This window comes from Pygocentrus nattereri, chromosome 8, assembly GCF_015220715.1.
Source record: "Pygocentrus nattereri isolate fPygNat1 chromosome 8, fPygNat1.pri, whole genome shotgun sequence".
Taxonomy (NCBI): domain Eukaryota; kingdom Metazoa; phylum Chordata; class Actinopteri; order Characiformes; family Serrasalmidae; genus Pygocentrus; species Pygocentrus nattereri.
Genome location: NC_051218.1, coordinates 18353282 through 18376728, shown reverse-complemented (window position 1 = coordinate 18376728; position 23447 = coordinate 18353282). Strand labels below are relative to the sequence as shown.

The window sequence follows — 23447 nt, the reverse complement described above, 5'->3', positions numbered from 1 at the left end:
TGCTGTTACTGCAACGGTAATAGGCTGCTTGAATAATAAAAGAATAGTAAGAAAAATCTGTTTTAATTACTACTGAATGTTTTATTTTTCTGTGAAGTTTATAGTGAAACTAATATCAGTAACAGTAACAATGGTAATATAATGTAAAACACACAGAATATTAATGAGAATTAGGAGAACATTTGTTGTGTAACAAACTCTTGGGGCCTACATTTCTTTTCCATCATAAGCGAGGAATTCCTCTATCCTGCCCTCGGCCTCATAGACTTCCTCTTCTTGCTGGCTATGAGACAAAGAGAGCTCCGAAAGATGCAGCCTGGAGCACACGGACCAGGGGCCTGGGGCTAGTCTGTGGCCCTCCACACACAGACTACAGGGAAAAAGAGAAAGAGGGGCAGGGTTGCACAGAGAGAAATTTCTCATCATAGCTGGGCCAGACTGATAAATGTGCCACTTATGGGCATTTTTAGTGTTGTGTCATGCCATTACTCCATATAGCAGTGCATATTTTAAATCGGGTATGGAGGCCTCGTGCTAGAAGGCTGGTAGGTGGGTAAACAGACAAAATAAAAATATGATTTGCAGTGCACTTTCTGTGCCAGTGGACGAATGCAGTCTGGTGAAGAAAAAGAGAGCCCTGAAACCAATCAATAACATGAATCCATTCATCAAGAACCAGGGCACTGAAAAAAATGTACTTTAAAAGAAAAGACTGGCCATAAAAGTGAAGTATCTGTTCGAAGCTTTACCTGCTTGAGTGATTATATGGAACATCAATAATGAACAATGAAGCCAAAAAACTTGAAAGCATCAAATGATGCTACCGTCTACATCCCACCTCAGGCAGAAAAGTCACAGGCATTGGAGGTTTTGTACATGACTATTAATGGACTTGAGAAAGTTCACCATTAAGCTGCTTTTATTGTGGTTGGGGACTTTAACAGGGCAAACTTGAAGAAGGTTCTGCCCAAATACCACCAGCTACACCGCAATCAAGGCCAGTTACAAATCTCTCCCCTGCCCTGCCTTCAGCAAAGCTGATCACACCTCTATTCTTCTCCTGCCCACATACAAACAAAGACTTAAACAGGCAAAACCAGTGCTCAGATCAGTCTATCAATGGAGTGTGGAGGCTGGCTGAGGTTTTCACTGATGTCTTTAACCTCCCCTTAAAACTGTCAGTGATTCCCAAGTGCTTTAAGGAAACCACAATTGTTCCAGTCTCCAAGAAATCGTCTGTCGCCTGCCTGAATGACTACCGCCCTGTTGTACTGACATCTACAGTTATGAAGTGCTTTGAACGGCTGGTCAAAGCTCACATCTGCTCAACACTTCCAGCCACCATGGACCCTCGCCAATTTGCATACCACTCCAACAGATCCACAGTCGACACCATTGCACTAACGATAGACACTGCTCTCACACACTGGACAGAAAGAACACCAATGTACGAATGCTGTTCATAGATTACAGCTCAGCATTCAACACAGTCATCCCTGCCAAACTCATTCCTAAGCTCACAGCCTTGGGTTTGAACTCTCATCTCTGCAACTGGATACTAGACTTCCTGATGAGCAGACCCCAGGTTGTGAATGTTGGGAACAGCTTCTCTTCCACACTGACTCTGAGCACAGAGGCTTCCCAGGGATGTGTGCTCAGCCCCCTCGTGTACTCCCTGTATACACATGACTGTGTAGCCAAACACACATCTAACATCCTCTTCAACTTTTCAACCATCCTAGGCCTCATCACTGATGGAGATGAAACAGCCTAGAGAGACGAGGTCAGCACTCTGTCAGAGTGGTGCCATGACAACAATCTCTGTCTCAACATCAGCAATACAAAACAGATGATTGTGGACTACAGGAAACAGCAGAGGGGTGGTCCCCTCTCCATCAACGGAGCCGAAGTGGAGAGAGTCAGCAGTGTCAGCAGTTTCTCTGCGTACGCCTCACTGATGACCTCACCTGGTCTCTCCACACCAACACTATTGTGAAATCTGCCCATCAGCGTCTCTTCTTCCTGCATAGGCTCAGGAAGTTTGGTCTGCCTCCTCAGATCTTCACCAAATTCTACAGGTGCACCATAGAGCACATCCTCATAGGCTGCATCACTGTCTGGTACAGCAGTTGCACCGCCTGCGACCGCAAGGCCCTTAGAAGAGTGGTGAGAATGGCAGAAGCCATCATAGGCAACAAACTAAAGGCCTTACGGGACATGTACCAGTCCCGCTGCCTCAGGAAAATCAGAAAGATCCGGTCAGACAGAAGCCACCCAGCATATGGCCTGTTCACCATCCTGCCATCAGGCAGGAGATTCCGCAGCATCCAGGCTACAACAACCCGGTTAATGAACAGTTTCTACCCACAGGCTGTCAGGCTTCTGAACTAGCTGTGAAGTTGTGGGTCTGTCCCCAACTACCATTTCACTCAGTCACTCTGTCAGTATTATTATCATATCATCTCTACTATGGACAATAACACCTTAACACTAAGCCACTTTAAAGAACAAAAACACAGTCACTCAAGTCACTTCAAAATGTACACTGCTCAAAAAAATAAAGGGAACACTTAAACAACACAATATAACTCCAAGTAACTGTATATAACTGTCCACTTAGGAAGCAACACTGATTGACAATCAATTTCACATGCTGTTGTGCAAATGGAAAAGACAACAGGTGGAAATTATCGGCAATTAGCAAGACACACTCAATAAAGGAGTGGTTCTGCAGGTGGGGACCACAGACCACTTCTCAGTACCTTTCTGCTTTCTGGCTGATGTTTTGGTCACTTTTGAATGTTGGTGGTGCTTTCATACTCGTGGTAGCATGAGACGGACTCTACAACCCACACAAGTGGCTCAGGTAGTGCAGCTCATCCAGGATGGCACATCAAAGCGAGCTGTGGCAAGAAGGTTTGCTGTGTCTGTCAGCGTAGTGTCCAGAGGCTGGAGGCGCTACCAGGAGACAGGCCAGTACACCAGGAGACGTGGAGGAGGCCGTAGGAGGGCAACAACCCAGCAGCAGGACCGCTGCCACCACCTTTGTGCAAGGAGGAACAGGAGGAGCACTGCCAGAGCCCTGCAAAATGACCTCCAGCAGGTCACAAATGTGCATGTGTCTGCACAAATGGTTAGAAACCGACTCCATGAGGATGGTATGAGGGCCCGACGTCCACAGATGGGGGTTCTGCTCACAGCCCAACACCATGCAGGACGCTTGGCATTTGCCAGAGAACACCAGGATTGGCAAATTCGCCACTGGCGCCCTGTGCTCTTCACAGATGAAAGCAGGTTCACACTGAGCACATGTGACAGACGTGATAGAGTCTGGAGACGTCGTGGAGAGCGATCTGCTGCCTGCAACATCCTTGACCAGTTTGGCAGTGGGTCAGTAATGGTGTGGGGTGGCATTTCTTTGGAGGGCCGCACAGCCCTCCATGTCCTCGCCAGAGGTAGCCTGACTGCCATTAGGTACCGAGATGAGATCCTCAGACCCCTTGTGAGACCATATGCTGGTGCTTGCAGGAGATCCCTCAGGAGACCATCCGCCACCTCATTAGGAGCAAGCCCAGGCATTGTAGGGAGGTCATACAGGCATGTGGAGGCCACACACAATACTGAGCCTCATTTTGACTTGTTTTAAGGACATTACATCAAAGTTGGATCAGCCTGTAGTGTGTTTTTCCACTTTAATTTTGTGTGTGACTCCAAATCCAGGCCTCCATTGGTTAATAAATTTGATTTCCATTGATGATTTTTGTGTGATTTTGTTGTCAGCAGATTTAGAATGTGCTACAGCTGGGATTGAGGACTAAATTGTGCAAATTGCTGTCCATATATATGGCAAGAAAGGCCACTTCTAGTTTGTGTGCCTGTCACATCTTTCTTAATGGTCTACCATAAAGTAAATTGCCATTAGGTAGCTGTTGTTGAACCAAAGCTCTTTCCCCAGGTGTTATGAGATATGCTAGTCATACACGTTTTGCATTGGACTTATGAGAGTAACACAACTAGTAAGTTACAGCAATAGAAGTTTACACTCTACCAATAACCACCATGTTAACTGCGCACCTAACTCACTAAAACTGCCACAAATTCTGTCAAGTCATTAAGTAATATCTAACAGACCTGCTTATGTGGTTTACATGAATACTGCGTGACATTTATTAAAACTGTTAACAGTATATTTCACAGCTAAAACAGCAGTAGCATCCTGGGATGAAGTTTTGGGATCAGAGAAAAATGTGTAGAATTTATATTTTATTTTAGATATATTTTATTTTATAATTAAAAACTATAAATAATTATTTGTTTAATGGAATGGTTCAGCAAAAACTTTTTTTCCCCCATGTTCCCTAGATATAGTTTATTAACCAAGATAATGTATGTTTGGTGTAAAAATTTCATTCTTTAGTTTTAGCTAGGAGCTATGAGGCGTATGTTGCTAACAAGTCAATAAGTCTTTTCAGTAAATACATCCTCAAGACTTTTCTCAACCAGCATCTAAATCATCAATTAGGTCATGCAGACCTGTTGATATGGTTTAGGACACAGTATAACTTTCTGTGAACTATAAAAATGAACAAAAAGTCAATGTGTAGTTGAACACTGCAGTAATTTGTAGCGTTGATGTGCCTGCATGATGCACATGTATGCAAATGGATTTTGGCACAATATGCCTCTCGTCTAAAATGGCTGCCCCACCATTCAGCTACATGGTGAAGTTTTGTTCATTTTTATAATTCATAATAAGTCATAAACCACATCAACCCATCTGTCATCAAGTAGTCATTCTGTAGTCCCATATCAGGACCTCTGTGTCTAAGCTCCAGTTCTTTATGGCTGGGGTTTTTGAAAAATCGTCACTATCGTGACCATAACAGAGAACAGAATGCAGTCTGAGCATGTTGAGATTTAGTTGACTACTGACTTTTTCTGTTTGTTAGCAATGTCAGCACTAGTGTAGGACTTGTGCTAAACTAAGCTCTAGTGCTAAACTAAAGAAGCAAAATTTGGACTACGTGTGGGCTAAATAAAAAATGTGTAATGGTTATTTTTAACATAACTATTCCTGCACTAACTAATTCAACTCATACACTTACTCAAATCAGGTACAGTGCATAAGTCAAAAAGTAAGTACTCATTGAAGGAATAATCACCGCAGAGACAAAAGCCTGTGAAAAACTCCCTAAGTACCAAAATGATCAGGCGGGCTAGAAATGGACGCCTCATGTTTTTTAATCTGGCCAGTCGCAGCTCTGCAGCACGTGCCTCCCTCAGCCATCTGTCTTATCGGTCTGCCACTGGCCTCATGCCTGCCAAGGCTAGTCATCATAGCTCTGTACTCCAGACAGATCTCATTGGACAGCAGCATCAGACTCTACCACCTAGCCAACTTTCACACTCATTCATTCACACACTGCTATGCCACTGCTCCACTGTTGTGTCTACTTCAGAACTCAGTGCTTATTCTGTCTGATTCAGGTGTACTGTCTTTTAAAGGTTTGTCTTAACAGTATGTACAAAATACACTTTAACCTAGTTTATTAGGTATGTTCATATGTTCAACACTCACTGGCCACTTTATCAGTTCCAGTTACCATAGTGGTGCAGTTTGCAGGTAGATCATTACTCACTGTAGCTCTGTGCTGCACAACTCCACCTTACTCCACCCTCAGTAGAAACGAACCACCATAAGACCCTGCTGACCGCATATTATTTGTGTGATACACCATTCTCAGCATGGTGGTCTGTGTTGTGCTAGTGCAAGTGTAAGAAGCGCAGCAGTGTTGCTGAGGTTTGTCAACATCTCAGCGTCAGCATGTCAACATCTTTACACCTACAAAGGTGTACAACAAAGTGGCCAGTACGTGATGTTTAACAACATCAACAATGTTGCTGTAACTGATACTACAATGTTGGCACCACTCCTGGGCACCACCACCTAAACAATATCTAGTGAGCAGTGGGGGTCACTTTCCTTTGATGGAGATGGTACATGTGGATGACAAAATGTGCAACAATAGATGGGCTACATGTGGTACAAAGTGCTAATCTATACTCTTGAGAAAAAGGTGCCAAAAAGTATTCTTTGCATGATGGCCTAAAAGAACCATGTTTGGCTTCCTAAAAATGAAAATTAAATGTGTGAGTGTAAGGAACATTTTCTAAGTTTAAAGAACAACTACATAATGTAAAGGTTCTAGAAAGAACCTTTAACGTTCACATATTGTGGGAAACCACTTATTGAGCCTAATGCAGTGTAGCCCCACCTATTTATATTGAAGTTCTAAGGAGAGTTTCAGCTCTTTCTGAGTTTAATGAGTCACAGTACAGGACAGCCAGTCAAAACACATCTCATTTATCTTAAATTGGTGTTAAAAACACAGTAACAAAAACTGCCTGTTCTAAGGGATCAAGAGAGATGTAAAATTAAATAATGACCATTTTTGCTCCATAAACCACAGAAAGCACTTAAGTGGACCCCAAGGGAAAAGTTGAGTCCACGTGTTCAGCGTCATATCCAGAGGTTGGCTTTACAAAATAAACGCATGAGTGCTGCCAGCATTGCTGCAGAGCTTGAAGAAGTAGGAGGTCAGCTTGTCAGTGCTCAGACCATGCGCTGTACAATGCATCAACTCGGTCTGCACAGCCGTCATCCCAGAAGGAAGCCTCTTCTGAAGCTGACTCACAAGAAAGCCCGAAAACAGTTTGCTGAAGACAAGCAGTCCAAGAATATGGATTACTGGAACCATGTCTTGTGGTCTGACGAGATGAAGATAAATTTGTGTGGCTCAGATGGTGTCCAGCATGTGTGGTGGCACCCTGGTGAGGAGTACTAAAACAACTGGCTCTTGCCTACAGTCAAGCATAGCATCAAGGTCTGGAGCTGCAGTTCATTGTGGAAAACATGAATTCCGACATGTGCTGTGACATTCTGAAGCAGAGCATGATCCCCTCCCTTCGGAAACTGCGCTGCATGGCAGTTTTCCAACACAATAACGACCCCAAACACACCCCCAAGATGACAACTGCCTTGCTGAAGGTAAAGGTGATGGACCGGCCAAGTGTGTCTCCAGACCTAAACCCAATTGAATACCTGTGAGGCATCATCAAGAGGAAGGAGGAGGAGCACAAGGTGTGTAACATCCACCAGCTCCGTGATGTCATCATGGAGGAGCGTAAGAGGATTCCAGAAACAACCTGTGCAGCTCTGGTGAATTCCATGCCCAAGAGGATTAAGGCAGTGTTAGATAATAATGGTGGTCACATAAAATATTGACACTTTGAGCACAATTTGGACATGTTCACTGTGAGGTGTACTCACTTGTGTTGCCAGCTGTTTAGACATTAATGGCTGTGTGTTGAGTTATTTTCAGAGGACAGTAAATCTATACTGCTATACAAACTGTACATTGACTACTTTAAGTTATATCCAAGTTTTATTTCTATAGTGTTGTCCCATGAAAAAAAAAAAAAATATATATATATATATATATATATATATATATATACACTTGTGTATGTGCACTCTTAGAGTATATGCTTACTCGCTGTGATCTTCTCTCTTGTCTAGGCAGGAAGGTGATGGAGCGGTTCTAGCACTAGTGGCTTTCCTGTGCACATACTGCACCCCCTCCTGCTTCGGAGGCTCCAACTGATTTCCTAAAATCCTGAGTCAGGAGCACGTGCAGTTAGTGAAACTGGTATCAGCACCTGTAATATTTTTTTCAGGTATTTAGGCAAGGTTGGTGTGTACCTGATGTGGGGAGAGTGTGTGTTCCATTCCTCACACTCTTTCTGCAGGGCCTCAGATTTACTGCTCAGCTTCCCTTCGTACAGCAGCTCATCCAGCGCACTGAAGAGTTGTCTTACATGCTGAGTGTTTGCCCTGTCGAACTCCTATACACACACCACACAGCACATCCCACACCATTATACTATGAAGCGAGGGGGTTGGCCTGCATTTGTACCATCCTTCATATCTTCAGAATAAGATCAGCAGTTATAACAGTGTTGATGGAAAGTTTGATTTTATGAATACAACTAATTAAGTTTACTATGTATCAACTTTACTATGTGTATCAGTCATGTGGATAGTAATACATGAGTTTTATTAGAAGGTATTTGGTTGCACAAAGGGTTATCTATCTGACCAATAAGCCAAAAATAAGCCTTGAGATTAGAATATTAAAGACTATAACTATAAAATGCAAGATGAAACTAAGATTTCATTTCTGGGAATAATTACAAACTGGTTCAATGCTTCACTCATAAAAATGAGAAAGAAATGTTGTAGCTGTTTGCTCTGGAATCAGAAGATTACAAAGTCCCCATACTTTAATACTTTCACAGCAATCTTCAGGCACAGTGCTGACAAGCTATCTAACAACTGTGTTGATCTCTTCAATCAGTTATTGGCCCCAAGTTTTGCACTTGCATGTTTCAAAACCTCCATTATCATTCCAGTTCTCAGAAATAGTACAGACCCTTTGCCTTAACCCTTAATCTCTCAGTTTCTCACTCTCCAAACTACAGGACTTCAGTTTAATAGCTCCTACACAATAGTTCATAGTAATCTTTTAAGCAATGCAACATGAGAGGGAATATGCTGCTTTTATACAACAGTATAAAAGTAAAAGAAATCTGCCCTAAACACTGGAGAAAACATGCTTTGATACTGGCAATATCTTCCACCAAAAAGTAGTAGCTTTTCCATTACAAATAGAACCACAAAACAAGTTCAGCTAGGCTTTTTTATTTACTTGAATGTCATCAGAATTGGATGGAACCCTGCTGTGACACTCTTCTTCAGAATCTAGCCAATCAGGCTGCAGATTTAATATTATAATTTATTCAAAGTAGAAACAGAAGTAGAAACAGTTAGCTGCAGTATCCACAGTCTTTATTTAGTATGTGGTGATGAGCATGATACTGTTCATCTGAAAAAGAACATGCTTTTATTAACCATCTAAGCATTGTCCCTATCAGGAGATCGCGAGTTTGATCCCTGGTGATACTACAGCCATCCATAGCGGGCAGTCCAAGAGAGCATAATTAGCCTCGCCCTCTGGGTGGGTAGGATGGCCCCTCCTTCTCCGACCATCACTCACATGATGCTAGTTAGCACAGTCATCTGTTAGCTGATGTAACAGATCTGGCGGTTGGCACTATCCTCCAAGTGCGTTCAGCTGTCCAATGACGTTGCGTGAGCGGCAGTTCGAAAAGATGCAGTGGCACTTCACAGGTCTCGGAGGAAGCCTGTGCTAGCCTTCACCCTCCTAGTACTGGTAGTATTGTGTGATTGGGGGAGTCCTAACTAGCGAGTAGAATTGGAGATGACTAAATTGGGGAGAAAATTGGGTTAAAAAAAATAGCAGCACAGACAGAAGACTCCTCAACCAATTAGATTACGTCATCTGAATTAAGAATGAATTAACAATGAATAATAAATTAGTCTAATAGCTGAATAATAGGCTTTGAGTTCAAAGGTTTAAGCTTAGTTATTATGAATCACTGTGAGACACTTATCCTGAATCACCTCAAAACTAAAACAGACAGCTTACAAGATCCCTTGCATTTTGTATACAGAGCCAAAAGATCTGTAAATGACAGTACCAGCATGGCTCTGCACATCTTGCAGCTTGTGAACAGCTCTCACATTCCTCCTCAAATTCTGTGCTTTCACACCAGACCTGCTTAAAGATAAACTGAGACAGCTTGGTGTTCTCCACTTGATCTATGACATCTTAACCAACAGGGAACAGTACATCAGGCTGGGTGACCACGTTACACTTAACATCTTCTTCAGCAATAAGAATAAATAAGCAATACTGCTGGAGCTGGTGGTGAAAGCAACCAGGGTTTGTAATGTCACAGAAATGCAAATACAGCAATTTTATTTGCTATTCAGAAAGAATTTCTTTGGGAACTACTTTTCCTTAACAAAGCATGTCCACCCTGAACTGTTTACAATGTTTTATCAAGCTTTAAATCAAAGCAATGTCTCAGGAATCAGGCAATATACTGGCACCTTTGGATGTCTTGTTCTTCTCATCACTGTTGTGACACGGTTTTCTCTAGAATGGCTTCAAAACACCCCGAATCACTTTGTTTACATCTTAGCTATTAAATTATGTGGACATTTAAAAAAACTGATAGAATTCTCTTTTAAAGAATTAGGTATATTAGGTACTACACATCTCAGGTCATTACTGGCCTGAATTTATATCTAATTGATTTCTTGATAGTAACAAGATAACAGAATGTCATGAATAGTAAAGAGTGATCCAAGTATGAATTTAAAGATAAGGTCAGTGGACAAAACCACTCCGATTCATCTCAAACTCAACTACTTGGAGCTGAACCCACAAACCCCTTTGAAAATAGTCAGCAGTTATAAAAGAAAGGATTTGTGTGCAAACCTCAAACACCACTTTGGAACCACTGAACACTATTTACTCTCTATCCTGTGATACGAAAGTCACAACAAACTGCAGACAACTCACCCACCAGTATGACCCAGTCAATAAAGTAAATAGGATTCCATAGCTGCCACAAGGTTGAGGCCAATCTACCCACAAAGCTTTCACTTTATACTTCTGCTCTTCTTTAAAAAGACCACCTTAAATTGATCAGCTCTGCTCCCAATCTTTCACTGTCCCAAAAGGAAAACAGTTCCTTTTTCTCACCAGCTTAAAGGTGGAAAAATTTCTATCACTGTACGACTTCCCTCCCTCTTGGTAGATACAGCTGATAAATTGCACTGTTTGGTGTACTGTCCAAAAGAACTCAGCCTTCTGACCCTCGTTCCACATTTCCTTTGGAGGAGTTACCTCAAGAGATTTCTTTGGTTAAATATAATACATAAAAATCAATAAGTACATAAATAAATAAAAGAAACTATCCATGTTGGAATGAACTGCCTCTTAAGATGTAATATTCAGTGACTACTATAATAATTTGGCAACTACACTGAAACTATTATGTAGTTGTGAAATTGAGGAATTTAACTATTCGCCCACATACAGGCCATTAGGGTTTCATGAGCCAGTGTCATGAAAAAATGAATTTTACTCAATTTTGCAAAATAAAAGCATTTAGCGTGTAAAAACTGTTAAAGTTTCAAAACATGCCATTCATCACTCAGTCCATATATCCCATACATGGAAACTAAGCTGCAAAAACAGCCTGGGGATATAAGGGATTAATCAAATCACATTATGTTTATGGAATATCATATACTAAATAGTCAGGGGATACAGCAAGAGAACAGATGGTGTAATAATTCTTACATCGTATCTCCAGGAGTAGATGGAGCTGTGTTCGGTGGAGAAGCCTGTGGCACTGCCAGTGCTGCCTGAACAGGAGGTGAGGCGGCTCACTGAGCTAGCACCACCAACGGAGGACCGAGAACACGCCGAGACACTGCCAACACAACAGGGCCAGAGGCATCCCAATTACAGCACTGCTTGATAGAGGATATTTATTTGGGGGGTGAAGCTCATGCGTGACAGCACGAGCCTGATACTGCGCAATTTGCACATGAAATACAATATCACTAGCTCTCTGCTGTAAGGTGAGAGAATTACAGCTCTATGCAGACATGGACAAATTACCTTTGGTCACTTGATAGGCCTCTGTCAACGCTTCTGGTGAGCTGGTCAGCAACTGAACAAATGTATCTGCTGGGTTCTTTTAGAAGCTTCTTCCTTGAGCACAAAACAAAGAGATATAAATACACATAATTCCTCAGTATTAATTAGTATTACAAGTAGACAGAAAGTTAGTGTGGTTATATGCTTTCAGTTCAAAGTATAAAAGAATACCATGAAAACAGGTATAATTTTTACTTGCTTGGCAGAATGAGGAAACTTCTTAATTAACAAAACTTAACCTAACTAATATGTTTTCAATTGTAGTTTCTAAGGATTTTAAAAGAAAAAAACATTTTTCTTTGAAACTCTAATCGTCAGCAGCTTGTAAAGGGCAAAATGTGCCGCTTTCACTCTTTGTCTGAAACTGCCCCTAATCCAGTTGGTAATTATTGCATGAATAATTTAGATAGTACAAGATCAAAGTACAATATACAGCCATGCTGGAGTGTCACATTTATCACTATGACGACATGTAGCATCTATTAAAATGGAAGGATATTCATGATTGCTGAGTCATAGGTGCTAATTTTTACATGAGTTCTCATTTGATATCAGTTCACTTCACTAAAACTATATGACAAAAATAAGTAGAATTTTGAAGTGATTTCAAAGATATACTTAAAATTACTTTTAAATATTTAATAGCTAAACAATGCATACTGTTAACTCACTGTCAAAGTGTTGCTGCCATACCAAAACCTCATAACTCATACCTTTCATAATATTTGAAAATGCCAGTGGCCTATTACTTTGAGTCAATATTTAATGAACAATAAAGCAACAGAAATGGTATTTTATTCTTTCTGAAGTCTGCAAATGTCGAGTGGTGTGACCATTCAACCATACGCAATCGCATGCAAAAGGTTGATCAGCTCTGGTCAAATTACATGTGTTGTTAATTTTTAAGTGAAAATAAAGCATCTTCAACAGGAAACAAATGTAAATATTTTTGCACAACTTCTGTTTATTGGCTGAGGTCATAATAGTGGAAAAAACAAGCACAAAATAAAATTACTTTTGGACGTTTTCCTTCAATATGTTAAATGTCAGCAAGTAAACAGTACGTGTGCATTAAAATGAGCAGAAGTGGTTTCTCTGTAGAAGATGTGTACTTTTTACTTAGAAAATAAACTCAAATAAAAGGGCCATCAAACCTTTGCATATGAATGCATACAGATTAAGTAAACTTTTAAAAAGATAGTTTAAGTATATAAAACCTAAATCAAAATTGTTTATGGTATAAGGTCTGAAATCATTACATAATAGGCCAAAGGGCAGCTTTAAAAGTATTCAACCAATTGCAAAACTATTGTCTGTTAATACTGATTTTCTCAAATGTCATGAGGCATAACCTACAACAAAAGACTTTTATTCTGATGATTTTTCTACATAATTTGAACATGGCAGCTGTGTGCAGTTATTGTGCAAAATATACTTATGGATAACACCTCTCCAGATAACTCAGAATTCCCTTAGTCTTGTGGAACTGAAGGTTCAGTGAAATGCTATAAATGTGTAAACCACTTACCCAATGACAATGAGTCCTACGCCCCTGCCCATGCAATCTGGCCCTGTCCTGTAGCAGTCTGGGTAGACGTGACTAAGCAGGGAGGCCAGGCTGGGTACAGAAGGGGCACACTCAAAGCTGCCCAAAGCACCACGCATGAGTACCATTCGCTATTGTGCCCCCAGTATAGAACCCAGTGAGGAGAGTGCATTTACCGGCAGCTTCTTAACCTGTCCATCCAGATAACCTCCAGAGTCCAAAGGAGAATCTCTGTTTACCTGCCTGCTCTTTCAGCTCCAAAAGGTCAGAGCAAGCCCCAGGGTTAAGACTGCCAGATCAGCCACAGAAACTCATTTTCTCCCTCGCTACCTTCCTCCCTCCCTCCCTCCCTCCCACTGACTCCCTCTCTCCTCACCCAGTCTTCAGGTCTAACGCCCCATTTGTTTTCCTCCATCAATGAAAGGTGCTCTTCCTCAACCGTGCCTCTCTCCTGAGCACTACAGGTGTCTGTTGGGACGCCAAGCCCCAGATGACTTACGCACTTCTACGCATCTACTCATGACTTCCTACTGCTCTTGGGAGTTTCCCTCTCCCCTCCCATTCCCCCTCCCTTCCTCTTTCATTTTCCATTTGCATCCTTGCCCGAGTCTGCCTCCAAGCAACAGCGGTGCACTGACAGGCACAAAGGACAGGGTAACCTCTTTCAAACAGGTTGCACAAGAAACACTACACTGGCCTCCATTCACAAGAAGTAAAATCTGATAATGGCCTCTATCCTCATAAGAAAGACATAAAAACTGAATTATGTGTACAAATTTAGATACTGGGGGACAGAAGGATGCACATTCATGGCACACAGCTGGCTAAAAAGCATGGAAACATGTTGAATAATGTCCTAAGAAGAGCTGAGTGGTCTTCTATGAGCTTAAATGCTGTTGGCTTTCCAATAAGCCAAGACACAGATGTACAGAAAGGCTACATACTCCACCCTCTGGTGAAACAAAATCACTCCTCAAGCTCCAAAACACATTTCACTGTTATAAGTAGATATGGCACAATATAATTTTCTCTGAAAATGAAACCAATACTGACACCTTTGACCAATTCTGATCCAACTAAACTTTAAAATTAGCTATTTTTAATCAGATGGTGGTAAACAGTTTGTGTTCAAACAGCTCAAAATTAATCAACTGGATGGAAATATATAGCCAACCACATAACATATATATAAGATATAAGAATATGTAAAATAAAGGAACTGTAATTACAGTGTAACAGTTGGCTACCTAATCAACCACAAATCTGTAGGAGGTGACATGAGGCTTGAAATGTACACTCAAGAAAGGCAGTTAATCTAATATCTTAAATCTTTAAGATAAACAGATATATGCTAAGTGTCGGTTACCTCAGCTAACGTTGCTAGCCAGGTCACACTGTAACTTATTTTACCTTGCACCTATTACCTTGGAAACAGGTTTATGAATAATTTGTTAGCTGATACCAAATGTGATAAATTCACTACAGAAAAACTAAAGTTGTATTCAATTAAATTTATAAAGTAAAGAATAAAATGATGCCTATCAGCGCCTTTCTGTGACACTTACTATGTGCTATAGCTGTGCTTTGTACTATCCGTTGCATGATGCAGAGTTTGTCTTCGGATGTGCAGTAGCCTTTAGACAGCTTCAAAATTTTTCTATGCTTACTTTTTGGGCTAAACAGAGTAAAACATTTGACCAAAATGTAAGGCGTAGGCTTACATCTCATGGTGCTTTATCTTTTACACGGTCATTTTTTACATGCTTCTATTACCTAAGAACAGCCGAACTAGTTTGCATTGACGTCTCATCATTACTGAATAATAAGTCTTAGTACAAACCGGATTCCAAAAAAGTTGGGACACTAAACAAATTGTGAATAAAAACTGAATGCAATGATGTGGAGATGGCAAATGTCAATATTTTATTCGTAATAGAACATAGATGAAAGATCAAAAGTTTAATCTGAGTTAATGTAACATTTTAAAGGAAAAATATGTTGAATCAAAATTTCACAGTGTCAACAAATCCCAAAAAACTTGGGACAAGTAGCAATAAGTGGCTGGAAAAAGGAAATTGAGCATATAACGAACAGCTGGAAGACCAATTAACACTAATTAGCTCAATTGACAAAATGATTGGGTATAAAAAGAGCTTCTCAGAGTGTCAGCGTCTCTCAGAAGCCAAGATGGTAAGAGGATCACCAATTCCACCATTGTTGCGCAGAAAGATAGTGCAGTAATACCAGAACAGTGTTACCCAGCGTAAAATAGCAAAGACTTTTAAGTTATCATCATTAACCGTGCATAACATCATCAAAAGATTCAGAGAATCTGGAACAATCGTTGTGCGTAAGGGTCAAGGCCGTAAAACTCTACTGGATGCTCATGATCTCCGGGCCCTTAAACGTCACTGCACCTCAAACAGGAATGCCACTGTCAAGGAAATAACACAATGGGCTCAGGAATACTTCCAGAAAGCATTGTCAGTGAACACAATCCACCGTGCCATCCGCCATTGCCAGCTAAAACTCTACAGTGCAAAGAGGAAGCCATTTCTAAGCAAGCTCCACAATCTCAGACGTTTGCACTGGGCCAGGGGTCATTTAAAATGGAGTGTGGCAAAATGGAAGACTGTTCTGTGGTCAGATGAGTCACGATTTGAAGTTCTTTATGGAACACTGGGACGCCATGTCATCCGGACCAGAGAGGACATGGATAACCCAAGTTGTTATCAACGCTCTGTTCAGAATCCTGCATCACTGATGGTATGGGGTTGCATGAGTGCTTGTGGCATGGGCAGCTTGCATGTCTGGAAAGGCACCATTAATGCAGAGAACTATGTTCAGGTTCTAGAACAACATATGCTCCCATCTAGACGTCATCTCTTTCAGGGAAGACCCTGCATTTTTCAACAAGATAATGCCAGACCACATTCTGCAGCAATCACAACATCATGGCATAAGTAGGTGAAGGATCCGAGGTTAGAGAACATTTGGCGCATCATAAAGAGGAAGGTGCGACAAAGAAGGCCCAAGACGATTGAACAGTTAGAGGCCTGTATTAGACTTGAATGGGAGAGCATTCCTATTTCTAAACTTGAGAAACTGGTCTCCTCTGTCCCCAGACGTCTGTTGAGTGTTGTAAGAAGAAGGGGGGATGCCACACAGTGGTGAAAATGGCCTTGTCCCAACTTTTTTGGGATTTGTTGACACCATGAAATTTTGAAACAACATATTTTTCCCTTAAATTGATACATTCTCTCAGTTTAAACTTTTGATCTGTGATTTGTGTTTTATTCTGAATAAAATATTGACATTTGCCATCTCCACATCATTGCATTCAGTTTTTATTCACAATTTGTTTAGTGTCCCAACTTTTTTGGAATCCGGTTTGTATGTAATTAGCCTGGGATTTCAAGGGGTTAAATATGAGAAAATGTAATGTTAACAAGAATTGCACAGAAAATTCCTATGTGACTTTTTAAACGTTTTAAACTGCTACAGAATAAAATTGTATTCTGTATTTTTTCTTCCAATATTTCCAGCATTTTCCAGAAGTAAGGCTTACACAGATGCAATTCTTCTCAACACATAACTTCTATTTAAATTGGAAAAAATTAACAGCTAAAACAAAACAAGGAGACCTAAGAGAAAAAGGATCAATGTGCTGCCACAAAAACTACACCCAAAACCCATGACAAAAGGGAGAGAAGTCAAGAGAAAGGAAAACTAATTAGCGGGAGAGTGAGGGCTTTAACGGCTGGCGGAGGTCAAAGAAGAACTCCGGCACCGAAGGCAGCTCAGGTTTCCTTCACAGAGCAAATAGCAAATAATTTCAGCGGCCCACTCGCCAGGTCCTTATGAAACATGCATGACCTGCATGGCGGCCGACAGACTCTGCCGACTGACATGGATTCATTTTTCGTCAGCCTGTTACCACCAAACACAAAGGGACAGTGATTTCACAGTACAGACAACTTGTAACTCCTCAGCTCAATTTCACAAACTGGGCTTTGACACAGACTGTACAGAACTGAATGGGACTATTAGAGTTAATTATATTTGAACACTAAATGCATCTGGATCCTGTCCCAGTACAATCTGACTGCCGTTCAAACCGAAAAGTGTCAAAAAACCTCAAGGACATCAGTTGGTTTTCCTGGAGGTTTGATACTTCAGCATGAATTCTGCAGATCTGAAGGCTAACACTAGATGTCACTAAATGAACAGCAGCTGAACAGGTGGATGCAAGAATAAATGAGTAATAATCAGACTTTTGTGTCTGTTGTTACTGATAAAGCAAACTTACCTTGTAATAGCATTAGGTATGTTTGTATTTTTCTCTCTCTTAGTTCCTTAACAGTTTGTCCAGCCTCCACAGAAGCAACATGTACAGTGACAAATGCTGCTTAGGGACAAACAATTGATTGCTTTGGGTAAGACAAAAAGCCCTGCATAATGCATTTTAAGTGCATTTCTATCACTTATCCTCAACAAACAACTGAATCGGCTTAACGTAAATTGGTTTTAGTTCAAGTTTTAGTGAAGTTTGATTATTCTACTTTTTTGAGTTTACTTTTTTAACATACAGCCTCACATGGTTTGTTAAATTAATTAATTAAATTAATCACTTACACTGCACTGATGCTGCAGAGTACACTCACATGCAAAAACAATAAAACAGCAAAACATTAAGCTTTTAATGGTCTTAAATGACAAGTCATCAGTCAGTACATTAGCAAGAGTTACACACATAGATCAACTGTATGGGATAGCTTTAGACAGCTTAGTATGGGATAGCTTTTCTCTCTGATTTCGTTAGATGTTGAAGTCTTGTGGGTAAACTTGCAGACAGCCTTTTAAAAATACGCTCTATGGAGCTCTGGCCAGGCCAAAATCATCAGTAAAAATGATTAGTATTTAGCGCTTGGCCCATTCTTTTGCACTAGTGTAAATTACCAGCTATTTGTCATGTAACAGTTTAATACTGTCATATATAAATAAAAATGTTGCTGTAATATAAGCAGTTACAAAACAATTACTGTATCATGAAATGTGTTTAGGGTGGATTCAGGTATCATGGGACACATAACAAAGTACAGTGTGTTAGGTAACACAGGACATGCACATAGGGTCTCAATGACCAAGCCCTTTGCTTCAATTCCCTCGAAAAATGACTTTCATTTCTATGCAATAATTGAATTTGCCTATTAATATAATATTTAATTCTCGGCTGGTTTTATTTTAGATATAAGGAGTTTAGTACAGTCTAAGTCTAATTCAAACTAACTTACAGTTTGCTTAAAGATGAAATCCAACTTAATTAAATGGTTGAGATGTAAACAAAATCATTCAGAGCAGTTTGGAGTTTGGAGTTTTCTCTTTTCCAGAGAAACTTGCATAGTCAGAATTGTTCACAGCGGTGGTGACATGACCCAGACGTCTGAAGAGTTCAATACCTCTGAAAGCTCCCTCAAAGAAAGTTATTGTGTGAAATTGTTAGACATATGTTCCTGTGGTGTCTGACACATTGTTTCATGATAGTGTTGCAAAACAAAACAGTGCACAAAGAAATCTTATTGTTTTCAGACTTTTGACTTGTTTACCATCTTAAACATTACATATGAAAACAAAAGAAGACACATGTAGGTTCACTGGTGGTTTTGGATAGTAAATAAAACGGCTATATTTGTGTTTAGACGTGGTGACGCCGGGTTCCTATCGCCATCACTGTAAAGAAATCAGTCTGTAAGTTTCTCTACAATTAACCATTTTACATCAAACCACTTTGAACCACTCTGTTGACACCTCAAGGACTGAATTATTCAGAAATTACAAAAAAAAAGTTGTAATTCCCCTTGAACTCAAATCATCATTTAAACAGCTTAATCATATCTTATTCCTATGGATAGAAATGCATGTTTTTGCTGTAAATGACTTCCACACATACGTGAAATCCAAAATGAGAAATCAGACTGAGATCTTATTTCGGGGGTGGAGGTAAGGTGGGACCTAAGGCGTAACTAAATGCTAGTGTAGATGGGGCAATTAGATATGCCACAGGAAAGACAATACCCTGATTCCTTTACATGAGCTTTGTATTAATTAGTTATCCCAGTGTGTGGCACTGGTGAGGAAAATTCAGCTAATTCAGCCTTGCTTTGTTATGTTACTTTCAGCACAACTTCCATTAAAAGCTGGCTTTGTATCTACATAGTTTCCTGAGTTCGTCTACAAGACTTCAGCAAAACTTTATTCTTTCATCATTCCTGATGGCAGGCAAGCAAAGTGGAATATAAAGTTACTTCGAGATTTACAGAAGAACATAAATAAACATAGATACATGCTGCTAAATAGTAGACTTCTCTGAAAACGTAAGATGACGTCAGTCATCTGAAGTTCCTGCCTCTTGTAAACTCCTGTAAGTCTTACTTCAGACTGTGGTCCCTCTCCCGAGGGGAGCTCATGGCTGCTGGAGCGGGATGTCGGGGCTTCGGCCTCCTCCAAGGTGAAGTGCGCTGGTTCTCTGGCGGGCGCTCCTCCAACTTTGGTCCAAAAGTAGTGGCGAAGGCGCCATGGCACTGTGAGGAGCCGGAGACGCTCTGCGGCAGCCGGACGGGCTCCACGCTCACCTGCATCTGAGAGGCTCCTCACTGCCGCACATGAGCGCTGGTTTAGCTTAGCCTAGCCTGCACTCTGCGGAGGAGCAGCTAGCATGACTGACCACGCCTGAAGTGACCTGTCCTTGCCTCGTCAGAGAAGACCGAGTCTCCAGGTGCCGGAGAAAACAAAGTTTCTGCTACTACTACAATCAGCCAAGACCCATGGCTAAAACCAGTGGCTAGCCTTTTTTAGCATATCCTGCTCAGCGCTAAGAAAGTGATTTAGTGCACTTTTTCACATGAACTGTGTCTAAAATGAGTGAAGCTGGTTTGTTTAATCACACACAGTTTGTTTAATCCTGACTATTTTAGGCAAAATAATATAGTAATTTCATAAACAGAAGAAAATGTTTTCTATTGTAGTTCTATGTGGGGAGCCAGTACTGTTGCCATAAACAAACCTAGACGCCTAATTGGACGAGCTATCTATCTATCTATCTATCTATCTATCTATCTATCTATTGTCAGTAACAGAGTCGGGATAGTATTTTATTAAATAAATACATCCATCTAAAGACATAAAATATGTTTTACGTTTTATTCTCACTTGATCACGTGACAAAAGTCATTTATATCAACGCGACGTTTACAACATGTAATTGTAGGTACTCGCCACTAGGTGGCGGTATAGTATAGAAAATTTAACACTAACAAAGACGAACCAATTTTAATAGAAAGTTAATTAATAATTAACAAAATGTGTTTTTCTCTTAGTTTGGGTTAAAATTGTTGAGAATGTAGGAGTGAACTACAGCATTACACAGATTAATTGCTTTTCAGTCATTCCTCCGAAGTAGACATTTAACCCAACACCGTACTAGTAGGTTCTGTTCACAGGACTGCTGCCTGCTTAAGGGTCTAAATAATGATTCTTCATTCATTCCCTATAATTAAGAATATAGCCCAACATCATACTGGTACGTTTTGCTCCACTGGCCTGCTGCCAGCACTTTGGAGGTGTGAAACAAATGCATCCCGCAACACTGTGAACATGAGCTCCTGACAGAAAGGTGTGGTGTTGTAGACATGTGCGCCCTACAGTAATTCATCTGCCTGTCAAATGGATTAGGCTGCTGACCCGAGACGTCAGCTGGGTGTGATAGGGGTCTGCAAGGGAAATAACTCTTTCAGTGGGGTACAATGTCAATCAAGTGCATGTCTTTGCTTGACCTCTCTTGGAATTTACATATTGCAGGAAAATAAAAAGAAAACCTATATGTTAAATGCATTATACATGCATCATTTGCATTTATATATATATATATATATATATATATATATATATAGCTCAGGTCGCTTAGGCCACACCATATTGCACAGGGAAATACATAATTGGACTGTCTAAGAAAAAGCCTCAAGTTTCTTCAGACAATATGTGATGGGCCTGTAATGGAAGTTGACAGTGATGGTGATGTTATATGTCGAGCAAGACTTGAGACATTTGATCATAAATAAAAGTATTGCCTGAGGCAGCACTCACAGGAGAAGAGGCTCTTGGGAATAACTTCATTAGTTTGACTTGCATTTAAATAGCTTTTTAGGGCCTTGTCTTTAAAGAAAACTGCCCAGCCTATATTTTTGCTGCACATAAAAGGTGGTCTAGGCTCTCATCAGGATGTCAAATTTATATTGTAAATAAAATCACTGACTAGAGTGTTATATAATAGAAAAACATTAAAGGCATGTACAAACATTATTTATGGTGTAGCAGAATGTATGTCACACAATTTCACTATTAATTCATTCTGAAGCCAGTGTAAATATTACATTTACATGCCTGAAAAATAAGAAAAAATTAGATATTTCTCAAAGTAATAGAATTTGATATTTTTTTGCCATTGTACAAAAGGGGTGGGAGTCAGCCAGGTGCAACCCTATTTTTATGCACTATTACGGTCAGCTGATTTACCAAAAGATCATTGTGTTAACCTTATAAACTAAAGGCATGTCCTGTTAGGAGCAGCACAAGGAGCTCTTGTGCTCAAGGTGCTTTGGTGGGAGGCTTATTTATGAAATGTGGGTATAAATAGAGCAAGAGGATACTGTGTGGTCAGGGTCGCAGGGTCAGGGGCTGTGAATCCTAGGAGGTGGAGAGATGAGATAGCTGGCGTCGCCTTGGGAGGGCCTGTGATGAGAGGTATTGAAAGGTCATGTTGAAAGTGATAGGGCCATAACTCAAGCCCCTCAGCCAGGCGCCCTCCCACCCCTCGGCGGGTGCCGCCCACCTCACTTTTATGTCTTTGTTAAAGCTGGACAGTGGGCAGTGTGTATTTTGAAGTAGGTAGATTCATGGTTCAGTTTCTTAGTTGTACTGAAGTTGCTGGTCAGGTCAAAACCCAGCATAAAATATTGTGCCTGAGATCACCCTTCATTTATTTAATTTCCAGTCAAAATGTCCATTAAGATATTTCTGAGAAGATTAAATATAAGATAATCCAAGTCAGAGGAAAATAATAATTTGGTTTAAAACAAACAGGAACTGGAGTTCTAATTGGACTCCTTACAACTGTGCAAGACATTGTCACCATAAGATAATTAAAGATTTAATCTTTTTTAAAGCCCCATTCTTGCTTCAGATCTGAACAAATCCACTGTTCTGAAGGAGCGTCCAAACAAACAAATAATCTGCTGGTGTTCTCAGAACAATGCGCTGGCAAACCCAGAGTACAAACATCAACAACATTGAAAGTGTTTGGATCGTGAGAATCACAATGCAACCAACTTCGGTGGTGTGGCAAAACATCTCTGCAGACTTCTTTGAAAAACTGAAAGAAATTCTCCCAAAAATAATGTAAACTGTAATAAAGGCAAAGCATGGACAATCAAAATAGCAAAAATCTGATGTAGTTGTTGAGGCGTCTGTGTAATTTTCTTTTAACTATGTTTTATGAACCTTTTTTCTGACACTGATAAATCATTAAATTGTACTTAAGGGCTGTTTTGACTGGAAATCAAGTAAACAAAGAGGGTACCCTGATGTTTGCACAGTACTGTGTGTACAGTTTGGTTCTTACATGAAGAAATGTGTTTCATCACATGTAACTCATATTGTTTCACCTTTTGAAAACACAATCTGTCCTTTATATTGTGTCAACACCAAAAAAAAATCCCTGGAATAAAATCTTGTTACATCAGCTTACATTAAAGTTCAGTAAATGTGTAATTTTAGAGGTGTTTTTTTTGAGGGCATAGTAATATATGACAGGGTGGTAAGTGATTAGTTCTTTGCAGTGAAGATCAGTTACCATATATAATTTGCTCCTCATTTTCTTAACAGCCTGTGTTAGCATTGAACTGCCAACTAATGTTACTGAATTCTATGTGTTATTACACATATTTCATCTCATTCTCAGCAAAAGGGATTCTATACAGTTCCAAAAATACAATGGTGCTATACAGAAAAGTTTCTATAAAGATCCATGTACAACACATTTTCCATCATAGAGAAGATCCATTTAAACCCTTACATGGCCAGGGCCTCCAGCAGGCACCAAGTGTTATTACACACTTCTATAACATAAGAATAACTTGATTAGTTTGCATTGACGTCCCCACAGTTACTGAATAATAAGCCTTAGC

At 40.3% G+C, this 23447-nt stretch overlaps 1 protein-coding gene across 3 annotated transcripts in view; it reads right to left on the bottom strand.

The window, feature by feature from the left end:
* fam149a (family with sequence similarity 149 member A) overlaps positions 1-20119 on the bottom strand; it is a 36600-nt gene extending 16481 nt beyond the window's left edge. The window contains exons 1-6 of one of the 3 annotated variants that reach the window (XM_017704095.2): positions 19639-20119; positions 11622-11714; positions 11298-11430; positions 7763-7905; positions 7554-7676; positions 212-370 (exon numbers count right to left, since the gene is read on the bottom strand). In XM_017704095.2, the coding sequence (XP_017559584.1) occupies positions 212-370; positions 7554-7676; positions 7763-7905; positions 11298-11430; positions 11622-11714; positions 19639-19844 (857 nt within the window). In that variant the 5' untranslated portion in view covers positions 19845-20119. The remainder of the gene's footprint in view (positions 1-211; positions 371-7553; positions 7677-7762; positions 7906-11297; positions 11431-11621; positions 11715-19638) is intronic. The other 2 variants (XM_017704092.2, XM_017704094.2) reach the window with 2 other exon arrangements.
* Between the last annotated feature and the right edge of the window lie 3328 nt (positions 20120-23447).